At 48.2% G+C, this 15,798-nt stretch overlaps 2 protein-coding genes across 5 annotated transcripts in view; one reads left to right on the top strand and one right to left on the bottom strand.

Moving 5' to 3' along the window:
* The first annotated feature begins 421 nt into the window (after window positions 1–421).
* On the top strand, window positions 422–3,291 carry C9H1orf35 (chromosome 9 C1orf35 homolog). Its single transcript, XM_007535075.3, has 8 exons — window positions 422–575; window positions 664–814; window positions 905–950; window positions 1,047–1,126; window positions 1,245–1,317; window positions 1,451–1,539; window positions 2,365–2,490; window positions 2,571–3,291. The coding sequence occupies exons 1-8, from the start codon at window positions 482–484 to the stop codon at window positions 2,629–2,631; spliced, it is 720 nt and encodes a 239-aa protein (XP_007535137.1). The 5' UTR covers window positions 422–481; the 3' UTR covers window positions 2,632–3,291.
* An 843-nt stretch (window positions 3,292–4,134) lies between these two features.
* The window catches only part of ARF1 (ADP ribosylation factor 1), a 442,994-nt gene continuing 431,330 nt past the window's right edge, over window positions 4,135–15,798 (bottom strand). For all 4 annotated transcript variants that reach the window (XM_060197421.1, XM_016193430.2, XM_007535073.3 and 1 more), the window contains 4 exons: window positions 6,073–6,258; window positions 5,884–5,994; window positions 5,654–5,778; window positions 4,135–5,441 (listed from right to left, as the gene is read on the bottom strand). In XM_060197421.1, the coding sequence (XP_060053404.1) occupies window positions 5,280–5,441; window positions 5,654–5,778; window positions 5,884–5,994; window positions 6,073–6,220 (546 nt within the window). In that variant the 5' untranslated portion in view covers window positions 6,221–6,258 and the 3' untranslated portion in view covers window positions 4,135–5,279. The remainder of the gene's footprint in view (window positions 5,442–5,653; window positions 5,779–5,883; window positions 5,995–6,072; window positions 6,259–15,798) is intronic.

The following is a 15,798-nucleotide window of genomic DNA, read 5'->3' as shown; positions in this document are numbered from 1 at the left end:
TTCAGGAAGCTGCTCATCGCCCTTCCACCCGCCCCCTAAGCTCATCTGTATCCTGACTCCTGGTTGCCACAAGGCCTCCAGCATCCTCCCGTGGCCCCCGGTTACCCTGCCCGCCTTTGGGAGGCTCCCGCGCGTGGGGCGAGCAGGCTTCGCGCGACCCACTCTGCTCCCCGTTCAGGCCCAAGCCAGGCTGGGGTGCAATGGCGAGGGGTTCTGGTGCGGGTACTGTGCGGGATCGTGACTCCTCCCCGAGTGCACCCAGAGATGCCGATGGGGGTGCCCCTGGCGTCACCCACAGCGTGACATCACCTACTGACTGCCTTGGCGCCTGCAGGCAGCACTGGCCCCGCTCCTCCGCCCAAGTTCTCCTCCGGTCGCAAAACTGCGCAGGCGCGCCGGGCGGGAGGAGAGAGTGCGTCGCAGGCGTGACGTCACGAGGCGCGCCGTGGTGTGGGAGTGGGGGCTGCAGTCTATCTGCAAGATGTTCGGGTCCAGCCGGGGTGGAGTGCGCGGCGGGCAGGATCAGTTCAGCTGGGAGGACGTGAAGACAGACAAGCAGAGGGAGAACTACCTGGGTAGGCGCGGGGGCGGGGACTTGGAGAGGGGTCGGGGTCAGCGGGGACCGGCTTTCCCTGAGACGGACGCGGCGCTTGGTCCCCGCAGGCAACTCGCTGATGGCTCCGGTGGGCCGCTGGCAGAAGGGCCGCGACCTCACCTGGTATGCCAAGGGCCGGGCGGACGGCGCGGGGCTGAGTCGGGAGCAGGAGCTGGCGGCCGTGAAGCAGGCGGAGCAGGAGGCGCTCATGGCGGCGCTGTGAGTGCACCCGGGCGGGGAGGGAGGACCTCGAGGCGGGGACCGAGGCGAGGCTTGCTGAGCCCTAAAACACGCACGCTCCCCCTGCAGTGGCTACAAGAACGTGAGGAGGCAGCCCACGGGCCTGAGCAAGGAGGTGAGTGGGCCCTCCTGCAGGGGAAAGCGGGGTGGGGCGGGAGACGACCCTGCGGTGCTTCAAGCACCCAACGCCTGCCATTTCCTTCTCCCGCAGGACTTTGTGGAGATCTGCAAACGGGAAGGAGGTGACCCCGAGAAGGGAGTGGACCGACTCCTGGGCCTGGGAAGCTCCAGGTGCGGGGGGTGGGCGACAGGGCTCCTCTGGGAGGGTGGGGGACCCCAGGAAGCGTCTGGGTTCCTGTGAAGGCTGCCTAGAGATCTAACCGAGGGGTTATAACTCGTGTCCCTGCAGTGGCTCCGCTGGCCGGGTAGCGCTGTCCCGAGAAGACAAAGCAGCAGCTAAGCTGGGGCTGTCAGTGTTCACGGTAACCTCCCCCAAACATCGGGGACTCTTGTGCTCTTGTGAGGAGGGCCTTGGTGCTTCTCAGTGAGGACTGTGCGTCTTCTGGAGGGTCCGCCCACCCGCCTGGCCCCTGAAACCCCGGCTTCCCTTGGCAGCACCACCGCGTGGAGACCAGGGACCGACCAGGGACCTCCCCATCCTCAACCAAGAAGAAGCCTCGTTCAGAGGAAAAGGAAGAGCCCAGGTGAGGAGGCCAGGGGCCCAACCTTAAAGGATTCACATTTCTTCACCCTTTTTCCTTCTTTAGGAGTGAGGGACTTGTTTTTCCTGTCAGGATTCATTGTATCTTCATTCCATTTCCTTTAGCGAAGAAATGAGGGATTTTTTTTTCCCTGTCAAAAGGTCATTTGGCTATTTTAACACCACTTGCAGGCTATATAAAACCAACTTAAAAATTAGTACTTACTGGCCAGACTATATGGCCCTTAGGCTGATTTTTTCCCACCCCTGTGCTAAAAATGGTGAGTTCTGGGCTGGTTCCGTCCGGCAGAACCCAGCTGTATGAGGCAGCTAATGAGTGGGGAGGATTCTGGCCACTGTGAGAACACACACACACACACACACACACACACACACACACACACAATTTCTCACCAATCTGGCAGCCCTGGGAGTGGCTCTAAGGATCAAAGGGTGTATGAGCTATAGGAGGGGAGGGTCCATGCCAGATGGGTGGTTGAGGCAGAGATGTCTGGCAGAACCTGTAATACATAACTTCACATGAGTTGCATTTAATGGAATGAGCCCTTGATTGGGGGTCAGGTGGTGGTGCACCTGGTCATGGGCACATCATAGTGTGTAAGATCCTAGGTTCAAGCCCCTGGCCCCTCCCTCACCAGCAAGGGGAAAAGCTTCACTAACGGTGAAGCAGTGTTGCAGGTGTCTCTATCTCCCCCTTCCATCTTAATTTGTCTCTATCCAATAACAGTTTAAAAAATGAGCCCTTGATTCCCTCAAGTGCCCCCCCCCCATCTTAGTTGTGTCTTGTTGTGTTCTGGAACCCTTATAGCCTTGAGAGCCATAAGAAGAGCAGGAAAGAGAAGAAGAAAAAGAAAAAGAAGAAACATAAGAAAGAAAAGAAGAAAGAAAAGGAGCACCGGAGAAGGGCAACCTCTTCTTCACCGTCCCCTTCCCGGTGAGTACATCTCTGCCCTGAGAGGTAATGGGTAAGGCTGGGCAAGTGGCTCTCACACAAGAGTTGCCTATTCTTTCCAGGCCCCAGCACTCAGATTCCTCCTCCCCCTGCCACAAGAGGAGACGGCATGACAGCGACTGAGGCCCTGCCCACACATGGACCTTTTGTAGCAAGGCTTCCCTGGAAGCTGAACCCCCCTGGGGCCTCTGCAAGTGAGCAAGGTGGCTGACAGCTGTACCCTGGGAGGTCTGGCTGTGCCTTCCAGTCTTTGATGTATTGGCTTTTGAGCCCCAAAGGGTCTTAGCGGAGGCCAAAAACCACTACATCTATTTCTATTTTCTTGATAATGACTCTTTGTACTTAAATAAACTTATTTTTCAAGTGAAATCATACTAAACAAAAGTGTATGAAAACAGAGGATGGCTTGGCTCTGGTTGGCCTGAGGCCCCATTAGGAAGGTTGTGCCTATAGGCTCGGACTTGCTGGCTACTTCTGATGACAACGGTTGCACAAGGAGCTCCAAGTAGGCCTGTGTGGAGGGCAGACAATCACGGCAGGGACAGATCTTTGCGGCTTATGGGATGAGGCTGGTGGTTCAAGTCACTCTTGCCTCCCCATCAAGGTTCTTCCTACCCACTGTCCCTTCTTCTTCTAGCGTTTGCCCCCCCCCCACTGTCCCTAAAGTGTACCCACACACTAACACCCTATTATCTCTGCCAGGAAGCCTGTAGCCCAATCACTGAAACTTGTATCTTGTAGCCATGTAAATAAAGATAAAACCAAAGTTGGATTGTGATGAAATATGTATCTTTTTCTTTTTTTTGCATCTCATTTTGAAATCTGAAGATAATTCTGCCTTCAGAGCTGCAGCACTGATTGGGTGAGGACTGGCTGAGACCGGTGCCCAAAAGGATCGAGACTACCCTCTAGCTACAGAAGCAGGGGCACCCTGCCCCACTAGGGAAAGGCAGAAATGGACTGGGAGTATGGATCAACCTGCTAATGTCAATGTCCAACAGAGAAGCAATTATAGAAGCCAGACCTTCCACCTTCTGCACCCCATGATGATCCTGGGTCCATACTCCACAGGGATAAAGAATAGGAAAGCTTCCAGTGGAGGGGTTGGGATGCAGAACTCTGGTGGTGGGAATTGTACCCCTCATCAAATGGACTTGTCACTCACAATTTAAAAACAAAAAACGGGCACCAAATAGGGCCCCCATCAAAGGACTGGCCCACCCATTTCTCAGACTTACTACCCCACTTCAAAGTCCTGCAGTTGGAAAGATTGGTGGAATAAAAGAAGTGTCGTTACCCAGCACCCAAAGAGGTTCAGGATTCACCAGGGCAAAACACATCCGGGCAGATATGTGGTAAGTAGCCCTGCTGCTCTCCCTCACAGGCCAGCACTGCCCAGACTGGCAGCACCAGGGCCAGGCAACCAGTAGGAAGGTCAATGTAAAGGCACTCACTGAACCACGTCTGCCAGAGGTAAGGGGGAGGGAGTGGCACAGCCAGGGCCCTCCCTCACTGAATATGGGTGGGGCAGTGAACATAGGAGACAGGGCAGGGGCCAGGAGGTGACCAACACCAGCCACTAGGAGGCAGGCTTGTCAGCAACACCAATCACTGGAGAGCCCATGAAATAGTTAAGAGATTTTATTCTAACAGCTATAATTACAGTGCTCATTTGTCGAAATGAAAACTGAAAACAAGTATACAAAACAGTTGATTACTAATTGTGTATTGAAAGCAGTAAGAGGTTCCACGACACCAAATGAACCAGTTCTGAGGTTTTCCCCAAGATAAAGTTTAACAGCTCCAGCTTCTTCAGTGTTTATCAAAATACAAAAGAAAAAAGTAGAGGTCGTCGTTTTTGATGGCAAATTTGACCCTTGCAGGCTGAGGGAGTGACAGCACATGTAGCTGGGTGCTCTGAGGGGCTGTGGCTCTAGAATGACTAGCCCTGCCCACCCACCCACACTCTTACTGGTGAGATCCCAGCCAGCCTAGAGTGAGTGTGGGGGCAGCAAGACTCCCACTCCTGCCAGAGCTTTCCAGCCAAAGCACCTCACACTGTCCCAAAGGAAGCCTGGGATCCCTCCAAGGGGGTTGAGAGCGGCTGGCTGCAGCCCCCAACCCAACTCTTGGGTGGCCGTATAAGCACAAATACAAGCACAAACGCAATGGATATGGGGTGATCTGACCCGAGACAGAGCAAATCACAGGGACCCTATTGTGACCATGCAGAATGGATCGTTTCCTGTTCCTCATGGGTGACAGGACCACACTCAGGCAGCGACTGCAGAATCTACACTAGGCACATTTCTCCCTTCTGTGTTCAAGTGTTCTCCTTATCTTGTATTTTTAATTATTTTTAAAAAATGCACTGAGTTCGGGTTAAAAACCAACACCAAAATGGATCTCAACAGGTCTAAAAGCCCAGAAAAAGGTGCACCGGGCCCATCTGACACAGTAACTCCTGGAGGCCACGTGTGCCTAAAATCCCCTCTCAGTACTAAACAGTGGATTGATTCTCTTTTTACAATAAAAAAAGCTGAGTAATATTGCATAGGAGTACCAGAAACTGCCTCATTGGGAACAAAAACTATTTACATTAAATAAAAACCCGGTTGCAGGCTGCATCTGCACATTTACAGCATGGTGAAGCACACTGTGACCAACCATGGAGACAGCTTCTGGCACTCACACCACAGGGCGCACGTTTGCCACATGAGAGAAAAGCGAGGGTGGAGAGGGGGTGAGAGGGAGAGAGGAGGAGTGCTGGTTCACTTCTGGTTCCGGAGCTGATTGGACAGCCAGTCCAGTCCCTCATAGAGCCCATCCCCGCTGGTGGCACAGGTGGCCTGAATGTACCAGTTCCTGTGGCGCAGGGAGTGCAGGCCCAGCTTGTCCGTGATCTCAGCCGCATTCATGGCATTAGGAAGATCCTGGTGGGAGGGAAGCAGGGTGATCATGGATCAGCAGGGTGGTGTGAAGCCCCACCTGGCCCCACCCCACCCACAAACCCTCCAGTTCTCAAGTGAAGTGCTCAGCTCCACCTCTTGCTTCTCTGCCCTACATGGCCACTTCAGCACAAGGAGTGGCTCAGAGACACGCACATGCACGCAGTAAATACCACTGCAGGCAGCACAGTGGGTACCTGCTTATTAGCGAACACAAGCAGAACGGCATCCCTGAGCTCATCTTCAGCCAACATCCTCATGAGCTCCTCACGGGCCTCGTTCACACGCTCTCTGTCATTGCTGTCAACCACAAAGATCAGACCTGCAAAGCAGTGGGCATCAATGCGGGTGCCAAGGGCACCCCCCCACAGTTCTCCCACGGGCCATCTGAAAAGGGGAGGCAAGAAGCAGAGACAGGCCCACTCACCTTGTGTGTTCTGGAAGTAGTGGCGCCACAGAGGCCGGATCTTGTCCTGGCCACCCACGTCCCACACGGTGAAACTGATGTTCTTGTACTCCACAGTTTCTACGTTGAAGCCTGCAGGAAGCACAATGGCAGGGTGAGTACCTCCCAGAGGTATCTCCCAGCTCCCTAGCCCCGGCTCAACATCCTCACCGATAGTAGGAATGGTGGTCACAATTTCACCCAACTTCAATTTGTACAGGATGGTGGTCTTCCCTGCAGCATCCAGGCCCACCATGAGAATACGCATTTCTTTTTTGCCAAAAAGGCCTTTGAAGAGGTTTGCAAAGATATTCCCCATATTTGTAGACTGGTGGGAGCAACACTGGCCAGAGAAACCTGTAGTGAAGAAAGTATCTGTCAGTTTTTGTGCTCAGGATCAGCGAGCCACACAGCAGTCTGGAGACTGTCTATCAGACAGATGGACAGACCCATGTAGTGATACTACCTCCTAAAAAATCACAAGAGTTAGAAGCTGATGAAACCTGTTTCTAACCAAAAAGAAAAAACTGTTCTCACCTGGTCTGCGGAGTCCCCAAACTACCTTTAACAGGGACATTCTGGGACCTTAAGAACAGAGTTGGCCAGTGCTACTGTGTGGGAAGTGATACCAGAATCTAGATGACAACTTGGCTCAAGTTCACTCAACTGGCTGCTCTGCAGTGCAATGCCCAATGTCCACGGGGAGGGGGTGCTACTATCTGACAGCTCTGCCTTTCAAATGAGCAATAAGCCCTCCACAAGGTAACAAGGACAGAGTCTTGGTTTGCTCTATTGACGTCACTACTAAGCAACCTCCCCAGGCCAATATCCCCATTATTTTTAGGGAGAAACACAGGGCACTCAGGTACTCCAAGACCCATGAGTGACTAAGATGAGCTATCTCTTGCCCCACCCCACACCCAACCAGAAATTTTAAAATAAGAACCTGAAGGTGTCCATGACTCCTAAATGCCCATCAAGCCCCAGGGAAACATGGCCAATCCCATGCTCAAACACATACCCTGCTGGAGGCGCCATGGCACAAACCAGAAGCCCACTTTCACTCACAGGCTGAAAGTTTATGGGGTAGGCAGTAACCCATGGAAAACTGTCAGGAGGCCATTTTCCCAGCTGAGTCACCCCCTCTTCAACACTCTCTCCCCAGGCTCCCCTCAATAGAGCAGAAATGCTAGAGTGTCATTAAACTGGTGGAACCTGATATCAGCGTCCTGCCCCAGCCCAGCCCAGGTCTGGTTTTCCCCATGCTATAGTACCTTCATTCTTTGACTGTTTTATTTCTAAATAAGGACTCAGAACCAGTCAGCCACTTTCTCAGACACTGATTGAGAATCTGGATTTTCAGCATTTAAGATAAAGCCAAGAAGTCTTCAAATACAAAAACCTGTGCTGACTTTCAAAGACCGTGTTCCAAAGAGGTGACAAAGGCCACCTATACCTTCCCCAGAAATCAGCTCTGAACCCCCCCCCCCCCAGCCTTCAGATTCCCGGCAAAAACAGGAGTAAGAGGTCAGTCTGTGGAACACACAGAAACACTCTACCACACCAACTTGGGAAACAGTGCACTACTCCCACCCCCAGCACTCAGTAACTCTGTACTCGTTCCCCAACAACTACCCTCCAGATTCAGCAACCACTGACAGTTATTTCCTAGAGGGAATAAATGCTACAGTGGTGGTTTAATCTAGCTAGTTAGCAATCTACATAAAGAACCACTGTTCTCTCCATTTACTGAGATCTACAAGAACTAGTACTTCCCTTTTCACCTAGTAGGTAAGAACAAGTCATCACAGCTGTGCCCAAAGGAGTCTCTTCAAGCTGACTTTGGTGCTGTGGTGTCTTTCCCTTCCTCTCTAGGGGAAAAAAATACACACACACACACACACACACACACACACACACACACACACACACACACACACACACACACACACACACACGGTGGCTTGGAGCAATAAAGCCACAGTGACAGGGGATGGGGCAAGAGAAAGAAAAATGATGACTAACCCCTAAGGATAAATAGAAAAGGGAGAGGCAAATTCTGAAAGTTAAGAGTAGTGTAGGGCAATAGTCTGCCAGCTATTGCCCTTCCTCAATCCTACAAGAACACAAGGGGACTTCCTGGACAAACTGAATCAGGAGTCCTGTCCAGTACCTACAAAGAAGGGTACGTCAGGACTGTGTCAAAGGGAGTGGGGGCATGTTCATAGGAAGACACACTGCTCTGAAGATCTGAACAGAAAGAGACCAGAAGGTCAAAAAACTAGGACCTCATTCGTATATGGAGGCCTCCCTAGGCCCAGCCCTCACCTCTACCCCCCCCCCCAAAGTCCTCAATGGAAGCACAAAGCTCAGACCAAAGGAATCTCAAGGAAATTACTGAGCTGTCATATTGACTTTTTTAGTTTGTTTTCCTATATAAAATGTACCATGTGTCTGACAGTAACAGAAAATATAAAATCTGCTTCAGGGAGTCAGGCAAAGCACAAGGACTGGTTTAAGGATCCCGGTTCGAGCCCCCAGCTCCCCACCTGCAAGGGAGTCGCTTCACAGGGGGTAAAGCAGGTCTGCAGGTGTCTATCATTCTCTCCCCGTCTTCCCCTCCTCTCTCCATTTCTCTTTTCCAACAACGATGACAACAATAATAACTACAACAATAAAACAAGGGCAACAAAAGGAAATAAATACAGATATGTAAAAAAGTTTTATTCATAATTGTCAAAACATGGAAGCAACCAAGATGTCATTCAAAAGGTGAATGGACAAGCTGTTACATTTGGACAAAGGAACAATTATTCAGTACTAGAAATGGGCTATCAAACTATGAAAAGATTTATAGGAACTTTAAGTACTTAGTACTAAATGGAAGAAACCAATCTTTAAAAGTTTATACATTGGGAGTCAGGGCAGCAGTGCAACGGGTTAAGCGCACGTGGTGCAAAGCACAAGGACTGGCGTAAGGATCCTGGTTCGAGCCCCCAGCTCCCCACCTGCAGAGGAGTCGCTTCACGGGGTGAAGCAGGTCTGCAGGTGTCTATCTTTCTCTCCCCGTCTTCCCCTCCTCTCTCCATTTCTCTCTGTCGTATCCAACAATGACGACATCAATAACAACAATAACTACAACAATAAAAAACAAGGGCAACAAGGGGAAATATATACATACACACACACACACATATATATATAATGAAAGTTTATACATTATATGATTCCAACTGTGTTACATTCTGGAAAGAGTAAAAAGAGCCACTGCTGCCAAGAATGAGGAGGATGAGATGAACTTTTACAAACAATTTTTAGGGCAGTGAGACTACTGTGTACTGCTTGCTTACTATACCATACAATGATGATATTTATGGGGCATACAGCACCAAGAGTGAATTATGATGTCAGCTGTGTGTGGGTTTTGAGTGATGATGATGTATCATTGTAGTTTCATCAACTGTGAATGTACCACATCTCTCTAGCAGGAAATGCTGATAACGGAGAGGCTATGTATCTATGGCGGCAGGAGTGTAAGGGGGGCTTCTCTACATTTTCTCAATTTTGCTGTGAACAGACCCAATGAAATCTGAAGAAAAAAAAAGGAAGAAAAGGTGAAAACTATTAACATCTGAATGATAGAAGACCACCGACAATTATGGATAAGAAATTCTTTAATATTCCAGGACAGAAATGTCCAGACTGAAGGTACACAAAGAACTGAAAGTACAGACACAAGAACTGAAAGCATAGAAGTTACAGAACAGCATGGGTCAAACACGTTGGAAGTATCCAGAAAAGGCATTACTTAAGTAGAGCCCTTAACCTTGAGTTCCACATTAAGACAGTTTCAGTAGAGGCAATAATACTGGACTTAAAAGGCTGCCATAGGGAAGCAAAGAGCTCCCAGTAGCAGAGGGATGCAGAGGTAGTCCAGATGAGAACCAAAGGACACAAATAAGTCCCTATAAAAGGGGACCCTGTTAACTATGTGGTTGAAATATGTTGCTTGACAACACTAGTGGGACTATAAGTAATGACAACCATGAAAAAATTTTTCAAGGATGATAAGGACAAAAGAAACTGTACCTGGGAAACAGGACTGCTACTGTTTTACCTGTGAAATGTCCCCTTGAGGTGAAGTTTATCTGCAAGTTTGTATCGGAACATTTCCTGGTACAGGTCCATGGGAATGGAGGGTGGTACCCACCACCTCCAAGCAGTCCTGGCTCCTCTTCCTGAGGCACACTTCCCAGGGACCCCAAAGTCCCAATGTCTGCTCCTCGCTGAGCAGTCTGCCTCAGAGCTCTGCAGGTAGCTTCGCAAGCAGTGTGGTCCCTGCCCTCCCTAACAAGGCTACTGTAAATAAACAAAGCAACACACACACACACACACACACACACACACACACACACACACACACACACACACACACACACACACACGCATATATCCAAGTCCTGGAACCCCTAAAAGAAGGAACCATGTAATGCATTGAATAGCGAAACCAGGATGCAGATAAGCAACAAATCTTGAGTTTCATCATTCCTGCCCTCAAAGCTTCTATACTTATCTCCTGGCCTGTTCCCCTAATAGCTGTCACAGAAGGATCCAGTAGTGACCATCTGAAAAGTATCCTGTTCTTGGCACAAGTTCTGACTTGAAGGAAGTACAGCCCAGGTATCATTCCACCTTTCCTCCAACAGAATCACTGCCCTCCAGTCAAAACCTGTTTTACAGGTCTGTCTGTATGATCCTATGTACTATAAGCAGTGAAAACACTTGTGAGATGCAGCCCCATCCCCAGCTTAGGCCAGCCACAGTGATCCCACATGTCAAGGGCAAAAGGACCTCCTCCAAGGAAGCCAGTCCAGTTCTGTGAGTTCACACTTGATTTGCTCCAACAAATGAATCTAACATAACTGGTTTGGTTGCTAAAGAGAATGAAATGTACCTGTGACCCAAGGAAATCCTATCTGTACCCTCTCCATGTCCTAAGAAGGCTCAAAGGTTTCAGGATGAGCCAAGGACAGCTAAAAAAAATTAAGTTTACTTACCAAATTTTCTGAATAACTTTATATTTAACAAACAATGTAACAATGAATATCAAGATAATCCAACTTTGAAGTTGTAAGAAAGAAGAAACTACCAACCTGGAGCAGGGAGGCAGAAAATGAGTTTGGATTCTATCCTGTGCTTTGAACATGCTGATGCCCTGCCTGCCCCCAGCTACATCTCATCTCACACATAAATGGGGGATTTTTAGATAAACAACTGTCTACTCAAATTAGAAGTTGGGCAACAGTCACAGCTCTCCCACCCCAAGTCAGGTTTATTGTGGTATAAGTTATATACAGCAAAATAACAAGTTTGTGATCTCAGTTTTAATATTCATTTGGAGGAAAATTAACAAGTGATGAATTTCCCCAGGAAATGATATATGCACAGCACGTCTGTTAAAAAGACTCAAACTGTGGTCCGGGAGGTGGCGCAGTGGTAAATCTTTGGACTCTCAAGCATGAGGTGGTCCCAAGTTCGATCCCCAGCAGCACATGTGCCAGAGTGATGTCTGGTTCTTTCTCCTCTATCTTTCTCATAAATAAATAAAATCTTAAAAAAAAATTTAAAAAAAGACTCAAACCAGAACTGTATCCCTGTCAGTCCACACACTGTGTAGTTGAACTTTTCAACAACTGAGTTATACTGTTACTTATCTTATAGAAATTAGTGTGAGGGGGGAAACTGACATTACTAGTGATAAGCACAGGGCTACTAACAACTATGATCAATACAGCATTTAACAACATGCTCCAAAGGAGGAATATTCTTCTTGAGACACTAACTCAAAGGATCTAACTAGGTGGAGGTAAATAGCATAATGGTTCTGCAAAGAGACAGGCTCTCATGCCTGAGGTTCCAAACTCTCAGGTTCAATCCCCCAGCACCACCATAAGCCAGAGCTGAGCAGTACTCTGGTAAAAAAAAAAAAGGGGGGGGGGAGTCTAATTAAGTTGACTGATCTCCTCCCACCCAGTTTTATTCAGATATAACTGATGCATACATTGCATTGAAATATACAACATGATTATATATGTGTGTGGGTATATAATATGTTGTGCAACCACCACCACAGTAACTTTATTTCATATCCTCAGTTCAAATATTCATAATTTTTTTGCTGTGACAACTTTGAAGATACTCTTTTTTTTTTTTGGTTGCCCTTGTTGTTGTATAGTACAGAGAGAAATGGAGAGAAAAGGGGAAGACAGAGGAGAGAAAGATAAGACACCTGCAGACCTGCTTCACTGCCTGTGAAGTGACTCCCCTGCAGGTGGGGGGCCGGGGGCTCGAACCGGGATCCTTAACGCCCGTCCTTGAGCTTTGCACCATGTGTGCTTAACCCGCTGTGTTACCACCCGACTCCTGATAAACTCTATTTTTTTAAATTACCACCAGTTATTGCTGGGGACTTGATGCGCCTGCACTACAAATCCACTGCTCCTGGTGGCAGTTTTTTTTTTTTTTTTAATTATTTCTTTTTCTTTCCATTTTATAGGCTAGGATAGAGAAACTGAGAGGACAGGGAGACGAAAGAGGGAAAGACAGACACCTGCAGACCTACTTTTCCACTCATGAAGTACCCACCCTCTTTGCAAAGGTGTGCACGAAGGGTGGAGTGGGGGTTGGGGGCGGCTGGCTCAAACCCGTGCACCACCACCGGGCCCCCAAAGATAAACTCTACCTAGCAATAGCCCATGGTTTCTTTCATGAATGTAGCTTTTGGTCTTTAGTAACGTAACTCTCAAGAGCCACTGTCCATTAAATGAGACAAGTATACACCAACCCAGAGGCAATTGATTCAATTCAATACACCACTAACTGCAAGAGCCAAAGCATTTTTTCTGCTTATAGAATAAAGATATCCTCCCCTCCATCTAACCCCAAATAATTAATCAATTATAAAAACTTGCTGGGGGGAGGGTCGGGGGGTAGTGCAGTGGTTTAAGCACACACGGCACGAAGTGCAAGGACTGGTGTAAGGATCCCAGGTTCCCCACCTGCAGGGAGTAGCTTCACAAGTAGTGAAGCAGGTCTGCCTGCAGGTGTCTATCTTTCTCTCCCCCTGTCCTATCCAACAACAATGACATCAATAATAATAACCACAACAATGATAAAAACAAGGGCAACAAAAGGGGAAAAATAGCCTCCAGGAGCAGTGGATTTGTGGTGCAGGCAACAAGCCCCAGCAATAACCCTGGAGGCCAAAAAAAAAAAAACTTGCTGGGGTAGAGGGGGTGGGGAATCAAAGACCAAAAACACAAATGTACACTAACCCACAACATTAAAACATTAAAAATTACTTAATACCAAGCATCCAATATTACATAGGTAATACCAACCCCTCACTGATCTACAGATTACTCAGTTAACTCTCTGGAAGTCAACTGGGATTGCATTTCAACTCAACACAGTGGGAGCCAGAGGACTCCCCAAGTTTGAGAAAGGCCGAGAGCTCATAAAAGCAAGCCTTCAGACCAGATTTTTGTTTTTTAAAGAATGTATTTATTTATTCATGAGAAAGATAGGAGAAGAGAAAGAACCAGCTATCACTCTGGTACATGAGCTGCCGGAGATTGAACTCAGTCAGGACCTCATGGCTGAGAATCCAATGTTTTATCCACTGCGCCACCTCCTGGACCACTCAAACCAGATTTTGGCTCAATACTCTGGCAATGCTAACCCCAGCTGCACTTAGTTTTCATTTTTTTAAAAAATATATTTATTATTGGATAGAGTCAAGAGAAATTGAGGAAAAGACAGAGAGAGAGAGAGACAGAGACACCCGCAGCCCTGCTTTGCCACTTGTTGAGCTTTCCCCCTGCTGGTGGGGACCAGGGGCTTAAATCTGGGTCCTTGTGCATTATCCAGTTTTCAGTCTACCCCACTTCTTAATGCTGTGCCCACCAAAACCCTCACCTTACCTCTGAAGCCAAGCTCAGATGCTCCTTCTTCAGGAAACAGTCTCTTCCCAGGAACTGACCCTTGACTATTCTGCTCTGTGTGCCCTCAACACACTGCTATTAGTAGTTGAGCAACAAGATCACTGAGCTTAGAGACTCAAATACAGATAATGGAACATGGGTGGAGCTGTGACAGAACAGACCTCCACCTCCACACACATCTGACATCAATTTCTTAGAGGCTTCTGGGTCAAAGATCAAAGGCTGGGAGCCAGGCAGTGGTGCAGCGGGTTTAGTGCACATGGCACAAAGTGCACCGACCAGAATCAGGATCCTGGTTCGAACCCCAGGCTCCCCACATGCAGGGAGTTTGCTTCATATGCAGTGAAAGCAGGTCTGCAGGTGTCTTTCTCTCCCCATCTCTGTCTTCCCCTCCTCTCTCGATTTCTGTGTCCTATCTAACGACAGCAATAATAACAACAATAAACAAGGGCAACAAAAGGGAATACATAAATAAATAAAATTTAAAAAAAATCAAAGGCTGATCCACAATTATACCATGGCTTGAGATGTGTGCATGCACCAACTACTGTGCAAGTCTCAGCCCCAGTGAGTCACACAGAGCACAGGCACACTGTCAGGTTAATACGACCCTGTTTCAGCTCAAGCAGTTAGAAAATAAAAAGGTCGGAGTTGGGCGGTAGCACAGTGGGTTAAGCACACATGGTGCAAAGCACAAGGACTGGTGTAAGGATCCCGGGTCGAACCCCCGGCTCCCCACCTGCAGGGGAGTCACTTCACAGGCAGTGAAACAGGTCTGCAGGTGTCTGTCTTTCTCTCCCCATCTCCGTCTTCCCCTCCTCTCCATTTCTCTGTCCTATCCAACAACGATGACATCAATAACAACGATGACTACAACAGTAAAACAACAAGGGCAACAAAAGGGAATAAATATTTAAAAAAAGAAAAGAGGCAACTTTGTTTTTGTTATTCCTCTTATTTAACTATGTGATCTTCAGCAGTATGTGGAAGAGTCAGCCAGGTTTCTGTCCTGGTGTCTTTTCAGAAAGGTCAGCTGCTATACCACAAACCCTCTCCTAATATCAGGATGGGGGGGATGTTAGCACACATCTCTTTCTCTCTCTGGGCTAAGAGTCATGGAATTCATCATGCACGAAGCTCTGAGACCACACAAAAAAAGGAACTCTAACAACTGTAACTATAAGCTTTTAGAACATCTCCTTAAAATCACTCAAGAGTGAGCAGGACACTTGGGAGACTTCCCTGGTATCAAGGTAAAGCAAATTTACATGGCCTCAGCAGTGATTAAATCTGTCTCCAAAACTGGATAGGTTTCCTTCAGAGAGCTTTTATTTTGAAAATAAAATTATGAAGGCCAGCAACCTGGGAAGGCACCCAGTCTGTCTTGAAGGCAACCCAGGTTTGAGTCCCCAGCCTAACTGGAAGAAGCTTCAGTTCTGTAGTCTCTTATGACCCTCTACTACAATCCCACTTCCTACAACCCACATCTAGGTGAGCAGTGACAGGTACAACACTCAGCTCTCTCCAGTTGGTATGAGGGGCCACTTGATGTGTCTCTTCCTACCTCAGGTCATGGGCAAACTTGCCTGCTCATGACATTCTCTGATGAAAACATCCTAGGGACCCCTATTCACCCCCTCAAATCAGATATCCCACCAAGCTGTATTTGGTGCATTTTCTGCCCCTCTTTATGGACCTAAGTGATGGGCCCCCAGCCCATCTCTAATCTCAGTGAGACTCTCCTTTTATCTCCAAACTCCTCTCCTAGATTCCCCACAGAAATTTAACCTTCAAACATAATGGGTACAGCCTTCTAGAGTTTAACCTAACCTTACTAAAACCCTAGAGTACCCCAAAGCTCCATCTTCCTTGCCCTCATATCTTTCTTAAGAGT

This window comes from Erinaceus europaeus, chromosome 9 (assembly GCF_950295315.1).
Source record: "Erinaceus europaeus chromosome 9, mEriEur2.1, whole genome shotgun sequence".
In the NCBI taxonomy this organism is placed as follows: Eukaryota; Metazoa; Chordata; class Mammalia; order Eulipotyphla; family Erinaceidae; genus Erinaceus; species Erinaceus europaeus.
This window is presented reverse-complemented; position numbering and strand designations above follow the sequence as displayed.